The following is a 12,733-nucleotide window of genomic DNA, read 5'->3' as shown; positions in this document are numbered from 1 at the left end:
GGCCCAAGGACGGTGCGATCGAGCTCGTCGAGCTCCATCCCGTTCGCCTGCTTGTGCTGCGCCTCCATCAGGCACATCTGAAAGAGGCCGCCCCCACGGAAGTGCGGGCTCGAGAACAAGCGCGCGCGCATCTTGCGCGCCTCGGCTTCGGCTCCTGCCGGGTCCTCGCGCCGCTGCACCACGCGGGGGTCCTCCTTGATTGGGAAGCGATCGAGCGGGAAGACGTCGCTGCGGCGGAGCGAGGGCGGGTACGGAGGCGGCTTCGCTGCCTCGGCGGCGGCGGCCGTGGCGCACTGGCTGGCATGTCCGGCGGGCTCGCCCTCGACGGGCGGTAGCTTGGCCTCGAGGAACGAGAGGGCGCCGTTCGCGGTGTGCATCCGCTCCCGGTCCGGTACCTCCCACGAGGGATGGCCACTGTGCATCAGCGCTGCGCAGGCTTCCGATACGCCGGACGTTCCCGCGACAAAGCCGTCGGCGCTGATGGTGTTGCCCGCAGGAGGCGTCCCCGGAGGAGGGGGCACGCAGCCATGTCGGACCAGCGCATCCAGCCGCGGGAAGCTGGCGGCGAAGCGATACCTAGAATAAGAGCCCGAGCACCCGACCGTGGCGAGTTCCGGCTCGTCGTGGACCTCCCAGAACTCACGCTGGATCAACGCGACGTTCCGTGACTCGCCGCCGCGCAGGCGAGGTGCCTGCTCGGCCGACAGCTCCTCCGGGCCCGCCTCCTCCCAGTACTCGCCACCCGGGTTGCACAGGGTGAGTTCACACGGGCCCTGCGCCTCCTGCATCCAGATCAAGCACGCCTCCACGTCGCAAAGAGCTTCCATCAGCGATGGCGGACCGTCAACCTCCTCATACAGCACTGTGATCTTCACAGGCGCAGGCTCAAACGGCGACGTGCCGCACGAGTCGAAGCGCACAAAGGCTCCTCCGTCGCTGCCTCGTGAAAACACAAACAGCTCGCCCTTGCAGCGTGCCATGTGGCGTGCCATGGCTGGGAACGCCTGATCGAAGTCGACTGGTGCGACGGACATGCCGGCGATCTTCTCGGTGACATCGTCGTCTGGCATCAGCACTCCGAGTGCTCGGCGGCGTCGTCGTGTCGGGATTTAGTAGTCGCGTGGAGGCCGTCGCTAGTAGCTGTTTCGGGTCACGGCCGCGCGTGCTGGCGCTGTGTGCTTTGCTTGGTGGTGTACCAGGAGGAGCGCGCGCGACGTGTGCGCGCGCAGAAGATTGCCGAGGGTCTTCTTGATGCACGCCTTCATCGCCGATCCCATGACTCCGGGATACCCCAACCTGGCGCGCACCTGCACTCAGCCACTCACCACCGGTCCCATGTTGGCCGGTCGATCCACCTTAATCGGGTGGACACGAAAAATCATCGTCACACTTGCCGTGACGCACGCGTACGGCTTACCGGCGGCAGCTCTGCCACAGGTGCCCCAACCCAGAGAGAGATTTTTAGCAATACCAAACAAATCTAACACTCACACGTCATTTGAGGGGGTTGTTCCAACCCATGGAAGTCGGCCAAACGGGCTTGTCCGGCCTCTCCCTCTCCTCCACGCAGCCTTCTCCCCTCCGCGCACAAGGCGAGGCGACCGGGCGCAACGTGCGCCAGCGGGGCGAGTACGGACAGCCTATCGGCGTCAACCCGCAGATGCCGGGCATCATGGCCTCCTCCCTCGAGACCGTCGCGGAGGGCCCCCCCGAGGAAGACAGCCTTGACGGCGTCCTAGACTCGATGCAGATGCCGGAAATCATTGGCACCCTCCTCAGCGAGGAGGGCTCGCTCAAGGCGCCGATCACCATGGTCGTCATGGCGGACGGCTCGGGCAAGGCCGGCGCGATGAACCAGGACGTGCTCTCGGAGGTGATCGACGAGTTCGCCGTGAAGGAGGCGTTCCTCACCTACCTCGAGAACGAGGCTGGCGCCTCGTTCAAGGTTGCGGCCCACCTAACCATCGACGAGGCCGGCGCCGCCTCGCTGTACGACGTGGCGGGCGGCGGGAAGGCCTACAAAGGCATCAAGGTCTACACGATGGCGGAGGCGGCCGGCATTCCGGCGTACGCCGCGCGGATGGAGGGCGTGGTCGTCCTCTTCTTCACGCAGACGCCGTCAGGCCTCGACGTCTCCAACCCCGAGCACCTCAAGCTGTTTGGCGAGATGGTCACCCTCTTCTTCACCGCGCGCACCGGCGGGAAGACCTTCCTGGAGATGCGGGCGACGCAGCTCCTCACCTCGGGCATCATCACGACTACCGAGGCGGCCAAGTACAAGAACGCGATTATATCGTGCAAGGATGCTAAGCCCATCTCGACCTTCGGCGGTTCGTGGACGGGCAAGCGCGGAAACATCAAGACGATGAACAAGATCTACGTGGTCGCCTCCTTCAAGGACTCGGGAGGCAAGCCCTTCACCCCCTCTTTCCTGCCGCAGAAGATGGCGATCAGCGACAAAATTGTCGTGCGCACGGTAAGCCCAGCGCCCCCCAAGCCACATCCCCCACATCCCCCAAATCGCGCGATGACTGACCGGCGAGGAGTAAGCCCTTCCCGGCCCCGCCCCTACACAGGAAACGGCGCAGGGTGCGGGCGCGGCCGCCTCGACCAACAAGGAGGCGTGGGCGGCGACCGGCACAAAGAAGATCTCCGCCCTTTGCCAGGACTTTGGCATCCTCTACCAGAATTTCTGCCCCTTTCACGCCGTCGTCCACGCCCCCGGAGCAAAGTGCCCGCAATTCCAGAGCTACATCCGGCACAAGATGTCGCAGCGCGCCCTGGCAAAGCAGGACATGCAGTCGCGCGCCGCGGCGCGAGCGACGACGTACGCGAACGCGCTCGCGTCCACCTCGCGCCCATAGGTAGGGGCGAGCCCCCCAGCGCCACAATCCACCGAGTCGAGGTGAGGGTAATCTTGGCACGGACGGGCAGCGCCGGGGGCGATGGGGTGAGGGTAGGCGGGTTGTGTGCCTTGGTCACCGGGTGTGTACTCTTTCTTGTGACGCTTGGGACCCTGATAGCACGCGAACCAAACCCCGAACACGGGCGGCCCGAAAACGGCGGAATTCCACGGTGTGGATACAACATACTGACAGCAGGCGACCAGGCGCAGACAGACCTCGCGCCAAGAGACACTAACGCCACCAACGGCGATAGGACGACCCGCCAGCGTTCTGGCGTACCCTTCCCGCGGTCTCACCACCACCCGCCTACCCTGGAGGTCGCCAAAGCCATCGCATCGGCCGAGATCACGCGAGAGTTATTCACAGCAGGGGCACAGGCCGATTGGTTCTCCTATTCACACCTCGGTAATTGCACCAACCACGTCGCCGTCAGCGCCCCCAAGACTCGGCGGACAGCAGGCACGCCCGACCCGATGCCTAACCACCACGCACGCTACCCAGAAGGCGCTGATGCCGGCTCGGCCGCCAGGATTGCGCGAAACCGCCTCTGTGCAGTGGACCAGGCGCAAGCAGACGTAGGGAAGAAGAGCGCTTGCACAACCAAGAACGCTCGCGCATCCAATTACTCATCCTACGCCCCCCATCAGCGCCACCACAGTCACGCACCTCACTCGAGCAGCACCGAGCCCGCCAGACACAGCCCTGGCACGCGCGCCGCGATCGCCATCGCCATGACGACCGCAGCAGCCGCCACCACGATGGGCCAACCGACCCACACGCTACACGACGTCGCCCGCCGCCGCCTCTCCGCGTCGGCAAGCGTCGAAAAGGACTGGTACTTTACTCATAAGGCATGGAACGCATACATAAAAGCCATAATCGGCAATAGGGGGCGGAAGGGCAAGAAAAGACAGCAGTACGTAAACGACACAACGTGTGGCTTCCTAAACGTACAGGGCATGGGTGACAATGTGTTCAGACGTTACCTGCTGTCACAGTACCGAAGGAGATACCATATCTTTGCAGCGGCGGAGACGTGGTGCCCTGGACCGGAGAAGGAGAAAGAGTGGGCAAAAGACTGGAAGGGGTCGGGAGGGGTGCATGATGGGGAGGGTGACCCCCAAAACGAACAGACAGCTAGCGGAGCGCCTTCGTTCCCTCTGGCGACGCCTTCGCGCCAAACACACCGTGACGTGGAGGCATGTGGCGGGTCACAGCGGCAACAAATGGAACGACTACGTCGACGAGCTAGCTGCTCGCGGCAGGCAAGGTGACAGAGGCTCAAACGCTGCCGAGTGGGCGGACAACACCATCCCGACGGACACTCCCGACGAGGGGAGCGACACGGAAGGACCCGGCGCCCCCGCCCCTCGGGGCGGGGGCCCCCGCCCCCCCGGGGGGCCCTTTGGGGCCCCTCCAGGGGGCGACCCCTCCGGGGAGGCCGGCCCTCCCCGTGCCGGTTCTCCCCAACCCACCCCGCCGGCAGCGCGAGCTGCCGGCCATATTGAGCGGTTCAACCGCGTCGCGCACTCGTCCCAACCGAGGGCCGCAGACTCGTTCTGCGCGCCAACGGCTGGTGACGCTGTGTTGCCCTTGAGCTAGTCCTTCCCCGGTCGCCTAGCCTCTGCGCTGTCTGGCGGACGCCTGTATGCCATGCACGCGGACCACGCTTGCGTGGATACGTGGCTGGCAGGCTGACCCGTGTGCGGGGTAACCCGCGCACGGGGAAGCTTCACGGGTTCGAGCCGTCAAACATTGAGCAGCGGAGGTGTGCCGAGGGGGACCGGGAGGCGGTAAGCCGTCGTCGCCCGGCGCTGCATGCAGCACCGTGGCGATGGCGCTAAGAGGTTCCTCTTTTCCGCGCCCCCCCCGCAAGGCGCGCGATACACACTTCTTCACACGTTCACACGTTCACACAGACCAAACCATAGACCCGGGAGTGCTGCTTGGGTGGTGAATCCCCTCAAGCGCTTGATGCGCGAGAGCGTCGACGCGAAGGGGTATTAAGCGTTCGGCACCCCTTCGCCAGCATGAAATTCGCCGTGCTTGGGCTCGCGCTAGCGTCTACATCCGCGCTAAGAGTGCAGCCACGAGCGACAACCGCACGGATTGGCCGCGAGGTGGTGCGCCGATGCAGCAGTCTCAGCATGTGTGACGCTGTCGACGAGGCATCGATCCCGGTGCTCTCAGGCTGGTCGCAGCTGCAGGATGGTAGATTCACTGGCGTGATGTCGACTGTCAGCCCGGAGGAAGGACGTCAGATGTGGCTTCGTGCATCGTCCATCAGTTGGACGCCAGGTCCAGAGCCACGAATGGCGTTCATAAAGTCGCCGGGCGGCAAGCTTTACCAGCTCGGCGAGCAGGCTGAAGCGGACGCCCATCTGCTGCGCAGTCTACGCTCATGGGCTGCCGTCGGGCAGGCCAAGAACGCGCTGCTTGCGTTCGCACTGCTCAGCTGGTCAGCGCTGACCCGTGCGGCGATGGACGAGGACCTTCTGCCGAAGCTCGGCGTGGCGTGCGGCGCATCCACGGTGCTGATGCTCACGTACCTGGCCATCACGTCAGCGGCACGGAGTACATGTACTCACAACTCTAAAGCACGCTCGCATGAAGTTACTCATGTTTTCCGAAATGAATCGCTGTTGTAACGCTGGCTATTGAGGCTATTGAGGCGTCGCGTTTGCCGACTAGAAACCCCGGGACCCTGCACTAGGGCGCCCGCGAGTCGGCACCCGCTCAATAGCGGTCGCGATGAAGCCTCGTAGAAACGTCGCAGCCACATCGACCACTGCCGCCGTCGGGTTGACACTGCTACTTCGCTGCTACGTTGTCGACGCGACGGCGAAGGCCGGTGCTTAGGTTAGTGCATGCCGCTTGGCTCTGTGAGCCGCCCGGCTGCGACAATCCGCCACTCTGGCCTCCGCCGCCCTACTGCGTCGACGGAGCGTTGCGGGCTTCCTAGGTTAGTGCATAAGGTTAGTGCATACCGCCTGGCAGTCCGCATAATTTTGCATGCAAGCGGCTAACCACCCGCGATGCCCTCATATTTTGCATGCTAACCACCGCGATCACCACCTTCGACGAGTTCACATGGAACAACGGTGTGCCCAAGCACACCTTCGAGCGTGACGGTACGGATGCGCTGACGGTCACTCCGACGCCAAACCTCGACTACTGGAGCAAGACGTTCTACGAGCCGCTGCTCGTCAAGCACGACGCGCAGACGTTGCTGAGGCCGGTAGCGGCCGACGTGGAGGCGACGCTCACCACGGCCTTCACGCTCAAGCCGCGGGCCCAGTTCGATCAGGCTGGCATCATGATCCTGGTCGACGAGGGCACGTGGGTGAAGGCCGGCATCGAGTTCACCGACGGCTCGCCGCGGCTGTCGTGCGTCGTGACGAACGAGGGCTTCTCCGACTGGAGCACGCAGACGTGGCCCGACTGGGACTCGGCCGCCAAGTCCACGTCGATCCGCGTCCGCGTCTCCAAGCTGCTTCCGGGCGCAGCGCAGGGCCCGGCGCTCGTCTTCGAGGCGGCGCCGTGGGTGGAGGGCGCGACGGCGGAGAGCGCGGCGCCGTGGGTGCAGATCCGGATCGCCAGCCTGCGCAGCGGCGAGAAGCCGTGGCGCATGGGCCTCTTCGCCATCTCGCCGATCGAGGCGGCGGGCTCGTCGACGCGCTTCCACCACGTGCAGCTCGGGCCGAAGCAGGAGCCCGTGCACAGCGCGGACCCGGGACATGGACCGCAGCAGGAGCTTTGAAAGATTTGAAAGAAAGTGTTTACGTGGCTCACAATCAATTCAAGTGGCGTAAATAGCAGTCAACAGAAACGCAAACGCGAACCCGAGGGTCTCAGCACGATGTGGGGGATCATGCGAGGGCGGGGGATCGCCCCGGTCGACTTCGCGGCGATGTCCTGCGACGCCTCGCCGATGGCGGCGAGGCTCTCCATCGCCACCTCGCTCCCCATGCGCGCGACCATCAGCCCGACGGCCGTCGCCGCGAGCGAGTCGATCCAGCGGCAGCCGCACATGACCCCGAAGATGCCGAAGACGGCGACGACCGACGAGAGCGCGTCGGAGCGGTGGTGGAAGGCGTTGGCGATGAGCGAGGGCGAGCGGCAGCGCACGCCGACCGCGTGCGAGATGCTGAAGAGCAGCTCCTTCGAGAGGACGGACGCCATCGCCACGCAGAGCGCCGCCACGTCGAGGTGGGCGCTGCGCGGCGCGCGGCTCAGGGCGCTCGCCGCACCGACGGCAGCGGCGCCGGCGGCGCCGGCGGAGCCACGGATGAAGCCGAGCAGCGTCGAGCCCGAGTGCACCGTCATCGCGACGCCCGTCGCGAGCAGGATGGCCGCGATGCCGAGGGTGCACACGTGCTCGAGCCGCTCGTAGCCGTGCGCCCCCAGCTGCACCGAGGCCCAGCACAGCGCGTCGCTGAAGAGGTCGCTCAGCGAATGCCAGCCGTCGGCGATCAGCGCGCCCGACGATGCCGACGCCCACTTTGAACCCGGAGAGCAGCACATTGACCACTGCACCGATCATGGTGATCCTCGCCGGAGACATACTGCTGCCGGTCCGGCGCACGTAGCGCGCCAGCGTCTGCGCGCATACGATGGCCGGAGCATGTTTCGCTTTCTGATGCGTCCCTCGGAGAGCGGGCGCAGCATAATCTGGGAGTGTCCCTCCTGATTACTGTAGACGAAGGGAGCGCCGCGGCGCACGGTGCCCGGCGGTGCTGCTTTGGCGACATACGGCAGCGGGTGGATGTCCGGAGCGACCTCGGGCGCACGGGGGGCTGCAGACTGAGCAGCGTCATGGAGGGCTTGACCATCAGGGCCGTGATAAGCATCATGGTGGCCGACGCCGCGTCGATAGTGCCCCACAACAAGGTTCCAGGGTGCCAGGCTAGAGAGCCCTGACCCTGCGGGGTGCGCGGTCGCAGGGCCATAACACGCGGGGGTCTAGAACACGGGTCCGAGGGCTCCTGGCTCCGCCTACCGTGGGTTTCCCTTTAGCGCTGCAGAACGCACCCTCTACTCGGGTTAGGTTAGGTTAGGTAGGAAGGTGAAGAACAGCCAGGCTCGGATTGGACACCAACGCGGTATGGTGGACGCTGGACAGATGATACTCGGGATCTTCGTCATCACACGCATGCCCCTCCGTTGGGATTGCCATCAGTCAATACATATGTACTTTTTACTTCTTGAGTCAAGGAACTCATGAGCGCATTGCATCAATGTTTTGCCACGCTCGATCCGGATCCATCCCCAGCGATCCCCCAGGTCCCCACCCATCCCCACCCATCCCCACCCATCCCTAGCCATCCCCAGCCATCCCCAGCCATCCCCGTACGGGCTGGTTCCTGGCTGGTTCAGAAGTCAGGCGGGGGCGGTGGGGGCGGCGGAGCCGGTGGCGGACGTGCGCGGCGTGCCTCCTCGAGCTCCTCGTCGTCGCCAAAGTCAGGCGCGGGCGCACGTGCGGCTTGGACCACTGCATCGAGGCGCCGACGGCCAGCGCGAAGCCTTCGCGCTCGTTCGGCAGCGTGTGCTTCGACTTGCGTGCGCCAGAGGCTGAGAAGAGCGAGTGCATGGATAGCTTCAGTCAGCAAATTTCGGCGTGCGCTGAAAGCAAATTTAACCCCTCGGCGTGCGCTTGTTCACAGCTAGGGCGCCCGTCGCCTACACGGGGCACTAGAGTGACACCCAGCGAGGGACAGACCTCTCAATGATGATGGACGAGCCATGGCGCCAGGCAGGCGAGTTGCCGAGTTCACACCGTCCCATGGGACGTAATGAGCGCGGCGCCGCGCGCGCGAAGGCACTTCACAACTTTGACGTGCAAACATGTACATGTACAGCTGTGGAGCGTGCGGCCGACGTGTCCCGCTGATCCCCGAGGTCCCCACCCATCCCCACCCATCCCCACCCATCCGCCATCCCCACACCCATCCCCACCCATCCCCAGATCCCCACCCATCCCCACCCATCCCCACCCATCCCCACCCATCCCCACCCATCCCCACCCATCCCCACCCATCCCCACCCATCCCCAGCTCGCTCTATCACACACCCCAAGAGCCCTCGGGGAAATCCGTTCGCCAGACGCTCCGAGCGGCGGGTACCTCTTCCTATGGATGGACCCGAGGGTGGCTCTTTCGAGGACTCGCCAGGCTCTGCTCCAAGAGACCAAGAGACCAAGTGTTTGCTGTGTGTGCGCGCTCTGCAACGAAAAAACATCATGTTAGCCAAGTTTCAGGCGTATTTTAGCAGCGAGGCAACGGCGCTGGAGAAGTCGGCGTACGCCGTCATCGGCAGCGCCATGCTGATGTTCAGCACGTTTGCGCTCGTGGGACCCCGCTGGCTGCCTGCGTGCGACTTGGCGCGCCAGCCGGCAGAGCTGTTTCCGAACGCGCATTACGGCGCTGATCGCAGCCCGTGCTGGTACCGGCGATATGCGCAGCTCGGCGGGCTGAGCAGCTTCGAGGCGGACATGTGCCGGCGGCTGCTATTTGCGCTCCTGTGCGGCACACTCCTCGGCACCGAGCGGTCAACCTCCAGTACGCCAGCGCCGGTCAAGTCGATGTGCATGGTGACACTCGGCGCCTGCATATGCACCATCTGCTCTATGTTCAGCGAGCTGCATGGCCCCCTCTCCTTCGACGCAGCCCGTGCCACCGCGCAGATCCCAAAGGGGGTGCGGCCCTAGCAGCAGCCGCGCAGTTAGGAGCCCCCAACCGGGCCTAGCGGCCCTCCCCAGGGGGCCTGCGGGAGCTCGAGCCGCTCTTCCCGCGGGCAGGTCGGCTTCATCTGCAGCGCAGTCCTCTGGCGGTCTGGAGGCGGCTACACGAACGCCGTCCTCAAGGGGACAGTCTCGTCAACCTCCTTCTGGGCAGGCGCCGCCGTCCGGGAGACATCTCGGCTGCACCTCGCTCAGAACCTCCGTCGGATCTCGGCCGCACCTCGGCTGCACCTCGCCACCCTCCCTCGTGCGCAGGCGCCGCCATCGGCGCCATGGCGGGCGGAGGCATGTGTGTGCCGCCCTAGCCGCCGATGCGCCTTTGCAGACCCCTCCTCGCCCCTCCTCGCCCCTCTGCGCCTCCTCGCCTCCTCAACCTCGCCTCCACCCTCCTCGCCTCCTCCGCCCCTCCCCGCAGCTACGGCCCGGCTCTCTTCGCAACCATGCTTTGCGTGACGGTGAACCAGCTCGGCAAGCGCGGTGCGTGGGCAGCCTCGCCAGCCGCCCGACACAGGGGCGCGGCCAGCACTCATCTGCCCCGCCCGCCCCGTCGCCGGCCAGGCGCCTTGCGGCCTATCGCGTCGGAGGCAAAGACCGCCCGCCTCTCAGCCCGCTGCACACGCGTGTGCGCTTTCCGCACGGCGCGGTGACCAGAGACCTGCGGGGGAGGGCGGCGCCCCTCGCTAGGCGGGAGATCCCGGCTCGATCTCGGCTCGATCTCGGCTCGATCTCGGGTAGGCGGGAGGCCTCCTCGCGCCGCTCACCGAGTCGCTGCTCGCCCCTCCCGCGGGGACACCAACCTCCCCCGGTGCTAGACCGGAGCTCGAGAGTGGCTGAAGCGAACCGAGCACGCGTCCGGGGAGGAGCTGTACAGTAGGCTGCTTGGGGCTTGGCAGAGCTCACAAGAACTATTACCCCCGGTACTGTGCACATTACGGGAGCGAAGGGTGTGTGCAGTGTGGAGAGTAATGGACATCTCTGCGCTCAAGAACAGGAGATCGTTGGGGTAGAGATAGTAGATTAAGACTGGAACGCCCGGCAGGACGCTTCACCGCGAGGCGCGCGCGGCGGCACGCCGCGCGCGCAGGCCACCGAGCACGCGCTCGTGTTACCCGAGCAGGGGGCTGCTGTGCAGGCTGTGCATGCAGCCTGCACAGCAGCCCTGCCTGTTCTGAACATTCAGCCCGCATGCTCCGCACTGCGCCCCTGCCGCCTCGCGCCTGACACGACACGCAGATCCTGCACTGCACGAGGCGCGCGCGTGGCACGCTGCGCGCGCGGCCGCCATCCGTTCAGTCCGCTGTCCAGTCTGCCTGCACACAGCACAGAGCACATGCAAGGGACATGCACAACATGACATGTACATGTGCATGCACATGTGCACGCCGCGCAGTCCCCGCACGCCGCACAGCGATGCAGCCCGCACCCCGCGACAGTCGCCTGCCTCACGTCGAGCCCGCGCCTGCCGCACGCAGTACTGTGCGCACTGCATTATCCTCGGTATTTCTTTTTTGTCACAAAAAGAAAACAAACGACAAACGGCCGGTACTAGTGAAATCATAATGGTCCCCAAAAAGAAAAACACACGAACCCCTATGGAGAACGCCGAGTGCCAGAACACCAGGGGGCAAGTGTGTGTAGCACCTTCGACCCCGAAATGAAGGTCGCCACACCAAACCGGGCGCTAGGAGAGGTGAACTGAAGGCTGAGACAACGGAGGCCGAGCCTGAGTGGGCGCCCGCGCGCCCCCACACAAGCAAGCCTCTGTCCTTCGGCCCACACCGGCGATCGTCCGTGGGCGACCGCCAACAACACGAAGCCTAATCAATTCCCTCACCACCCGACCCCCCTCTAGGGACAGCAGTGCGCATCTCATCCCGGAGAGGGAAGGAGGGGGGGGGGGGGGGAGAAGAGAGAGCCGGAGGCAGGGAGTACCCCCGACGGACGCGAGTTGGAGGGAAAGCGAGACGAGAGATTCAAGGCGAACTTCATCGCCCGTCCAGGAGCCCCGCATTAGGTAGCGACCCCAGGTTAAGAGCTAGGCTTCCCGACAGGGCAGGGAATCCCCAGCGCGCAGGCGGGGCCCACGGTAGCCTCGTGCAGTACGCGATATCGAGAGCTGGGGGAGAGGCGCGCCACGCCAAGGGGGACGAGTGACGGGAGGGGGAGAGTAGTGTCTTTCGCGGGATAAAACGCATTTTTTTTTAGATTAAGACTGGAGATCCTAGCGGATCTCTCACACGGACACGCCCAAGTCTCGCCAGTAGATCCCTCCTGTCCGGTTCCCCATTCAAGACTAAAGATCGAAGATTGAGATTGTGGATTGCAGATCGCTGAGCAGCAACACGGGCCAAAATGTGGAGATAGGAGATGGAGAATGCAGATTGTAGATCCTAGCGCCCAGCCACCCGCCCCAGATGTGAGATCGAAGATTGAAAATGGAGGTCGTAGATTGCTGCCGGCGGCGACAGTGGCCAAGTAGAAGATTGGAGATTGGAGATGAGAGATGGTCAGGGTGTGAATGAATCCATAGCGCATCTCCTTGAAGGTTTGAGCCCCCCTCCTCCCCCGGGCCCCCGAATCGAGATTGGAGATTGGAGATGGAGATCGGAGATCTGACCGAATCCGGCCTAAGATGACGACGTTGGAGATTGGAGATTGAAGATGGAGATCGGAGATCTGACTGGATCCCCGGCCTAAGATGACGACGCTGTGGATTAGAGAGTATTGGAGATGAGGAGATCGGAGCCCACCCACCCCCTAGTGGTGTTGATAGATGTTTTATAGATTTTTGTTTTTCCCTGTGGTCTGTGCGCGGACGGCCCGGGGAGCCTTGGAGCACTTGGAGTGCAGTCATTAACCTCACATCCAGGGCCGGGGAGCCTGCGGCGCCATTTTAATCTGCGCTCCTCTTCATGGCCTGCGGCGCCTGGCTTGAGCTTGGAAGTGTAAACGAGTCCGCCAGGGCGGTCTGCAAACACGGAGCGCGCTGCGCGCGCGGTCTACGGCGAACTTGTTTGCCGAGTAGGCAGCGTGAACCACGATACCGCCCCCAGTTCGGCGTAGACCGCGCGCGCGCGCGCCGCAGCGC

At 64.6% G+C, this 12,733-nt stretch overlaps 3 protein-coding genes across 3 annotated transcripts; 2 read left to right on the top strand and 1 right to left on the bottom strand.

The window, feature by feature from the left end:
- Nucleotides 1–5,958: 5,958 nt before the first annotated feature.
- EMIHUDRAFT_202762 (hypothetical protein) lies at nucleotides 5,959–6,666 on the top strand (the record flags this gene model as incomplete). The annotated part of the gene is made up of 1 exon (XM_005784523.1): nucleotides 5,959–6,666. One exon carries the CDS (start codon nucleotides 5,959–5,961, stop codon nucleotides 6,664–6,666), a length of 708 nt encoding a protein of 235 aa, XP_005784580.1.
- A 59-nt stretch (nucleotides 6,667–6,725) lies between these two features.
- EMIHUDRAFT_202761 (hypothetical protein) lies at nucleotides 6,726–8,496 on the bottom strand (the record flags this gene model as incomplete). Its single annotated transcript, XM_005784522.1, has 5 exons — nucleotides 6,726–7,067; nucleotides 7,227–7,406; nucleotides 7,492–7,553; nucleotides 7,711–7,828; nucleotides 8,383–8,496. The coding sequence occupies 5 exons, from the start codon at nucleotides 8,494–8,496 to the stop codon at nucleotides 6,726–6,728; spliced, it is 816 nt and encodes a 271-aa protein (XP_005784579.1).
- A 610-nt stretch (nucleotides 8,497–9,106) lies between these two features.
- EMIHUDRAFT_449538 (hypothetical protein) lies at nucleotides 9,107–10,683 on the top strand. The gene is made up of 6 exons (XM_005784521.1): nucleotides 9,107–9,600; nucleotides 9,703–9,799; nucleotides 9,901–9,934; nucleotides 10,061–10,122; nucleotides 10,204–10,229; nucleotides 10,381–10,683. The coding sequence occupies exons 1-6, from the start codon at nucleotides 9,145–9,147 to the stop codon at nucleotides 10,477–10,479; spliced, it is 774 nt and encodes a 257-aa protein (XP_005784578.1). The 5' UTR covers nucleotides 9,107–9,144; the 3' UTR covers nucleotides 10,480–10,683.
- The last annotated feature ends 2,050 nt before the right edge of the window (nucleotides 10,684–12,733 follow it).

The sequence above is a fragment of the Emiliania huxleyi genome, assembly GCF_000372725.1.
Source record: "Emiliania huxleyi CCMP1516 chromosome Unknown EMIHUscaffold_17, whole genome shotgun sequence".
Classification (NCBI taxonomy): Eukaryota; Haptophyta; order Isochrysidales; family Noelaerhabdaceae; genus Emiliania; species Emiliania huxleyi.
The sequence above is the reverse complement of the archived record's forward strand: the minus strand, read 5'-3'. Positions and strand labels throughout refer to the sequence as shown.

What these genes read in the sequence shown, in the direction of transcription:
- EMIHUDRAFT_449538 (XM_005784521.1), top strand. Translation starts at nt 9,145, where the DNA reads ATGTTAGCCAAGTTTCAGGCGTATTTTAGCAGCGAGGCAACGGCGCTG. An exon ending in CCGCGCAGATCCCAAAGGGG is followed by an intron (nt 9,601 to 9,702) that starts GTGCGGCCCTAG and finishes TCCCGCGGGCAG; the next exon opens with GTCGGCTTCATCTGCAGCGC. An exon ending in GCCATGGCGGGCGGAGGCAT is followed by an intron (nt 9,935 to 10,060) that starts GTGTGTGCCGCC and finishes CCCTCCCCGCAG; the next exon opens with CTACGGCCCGGCTCTCTTCG.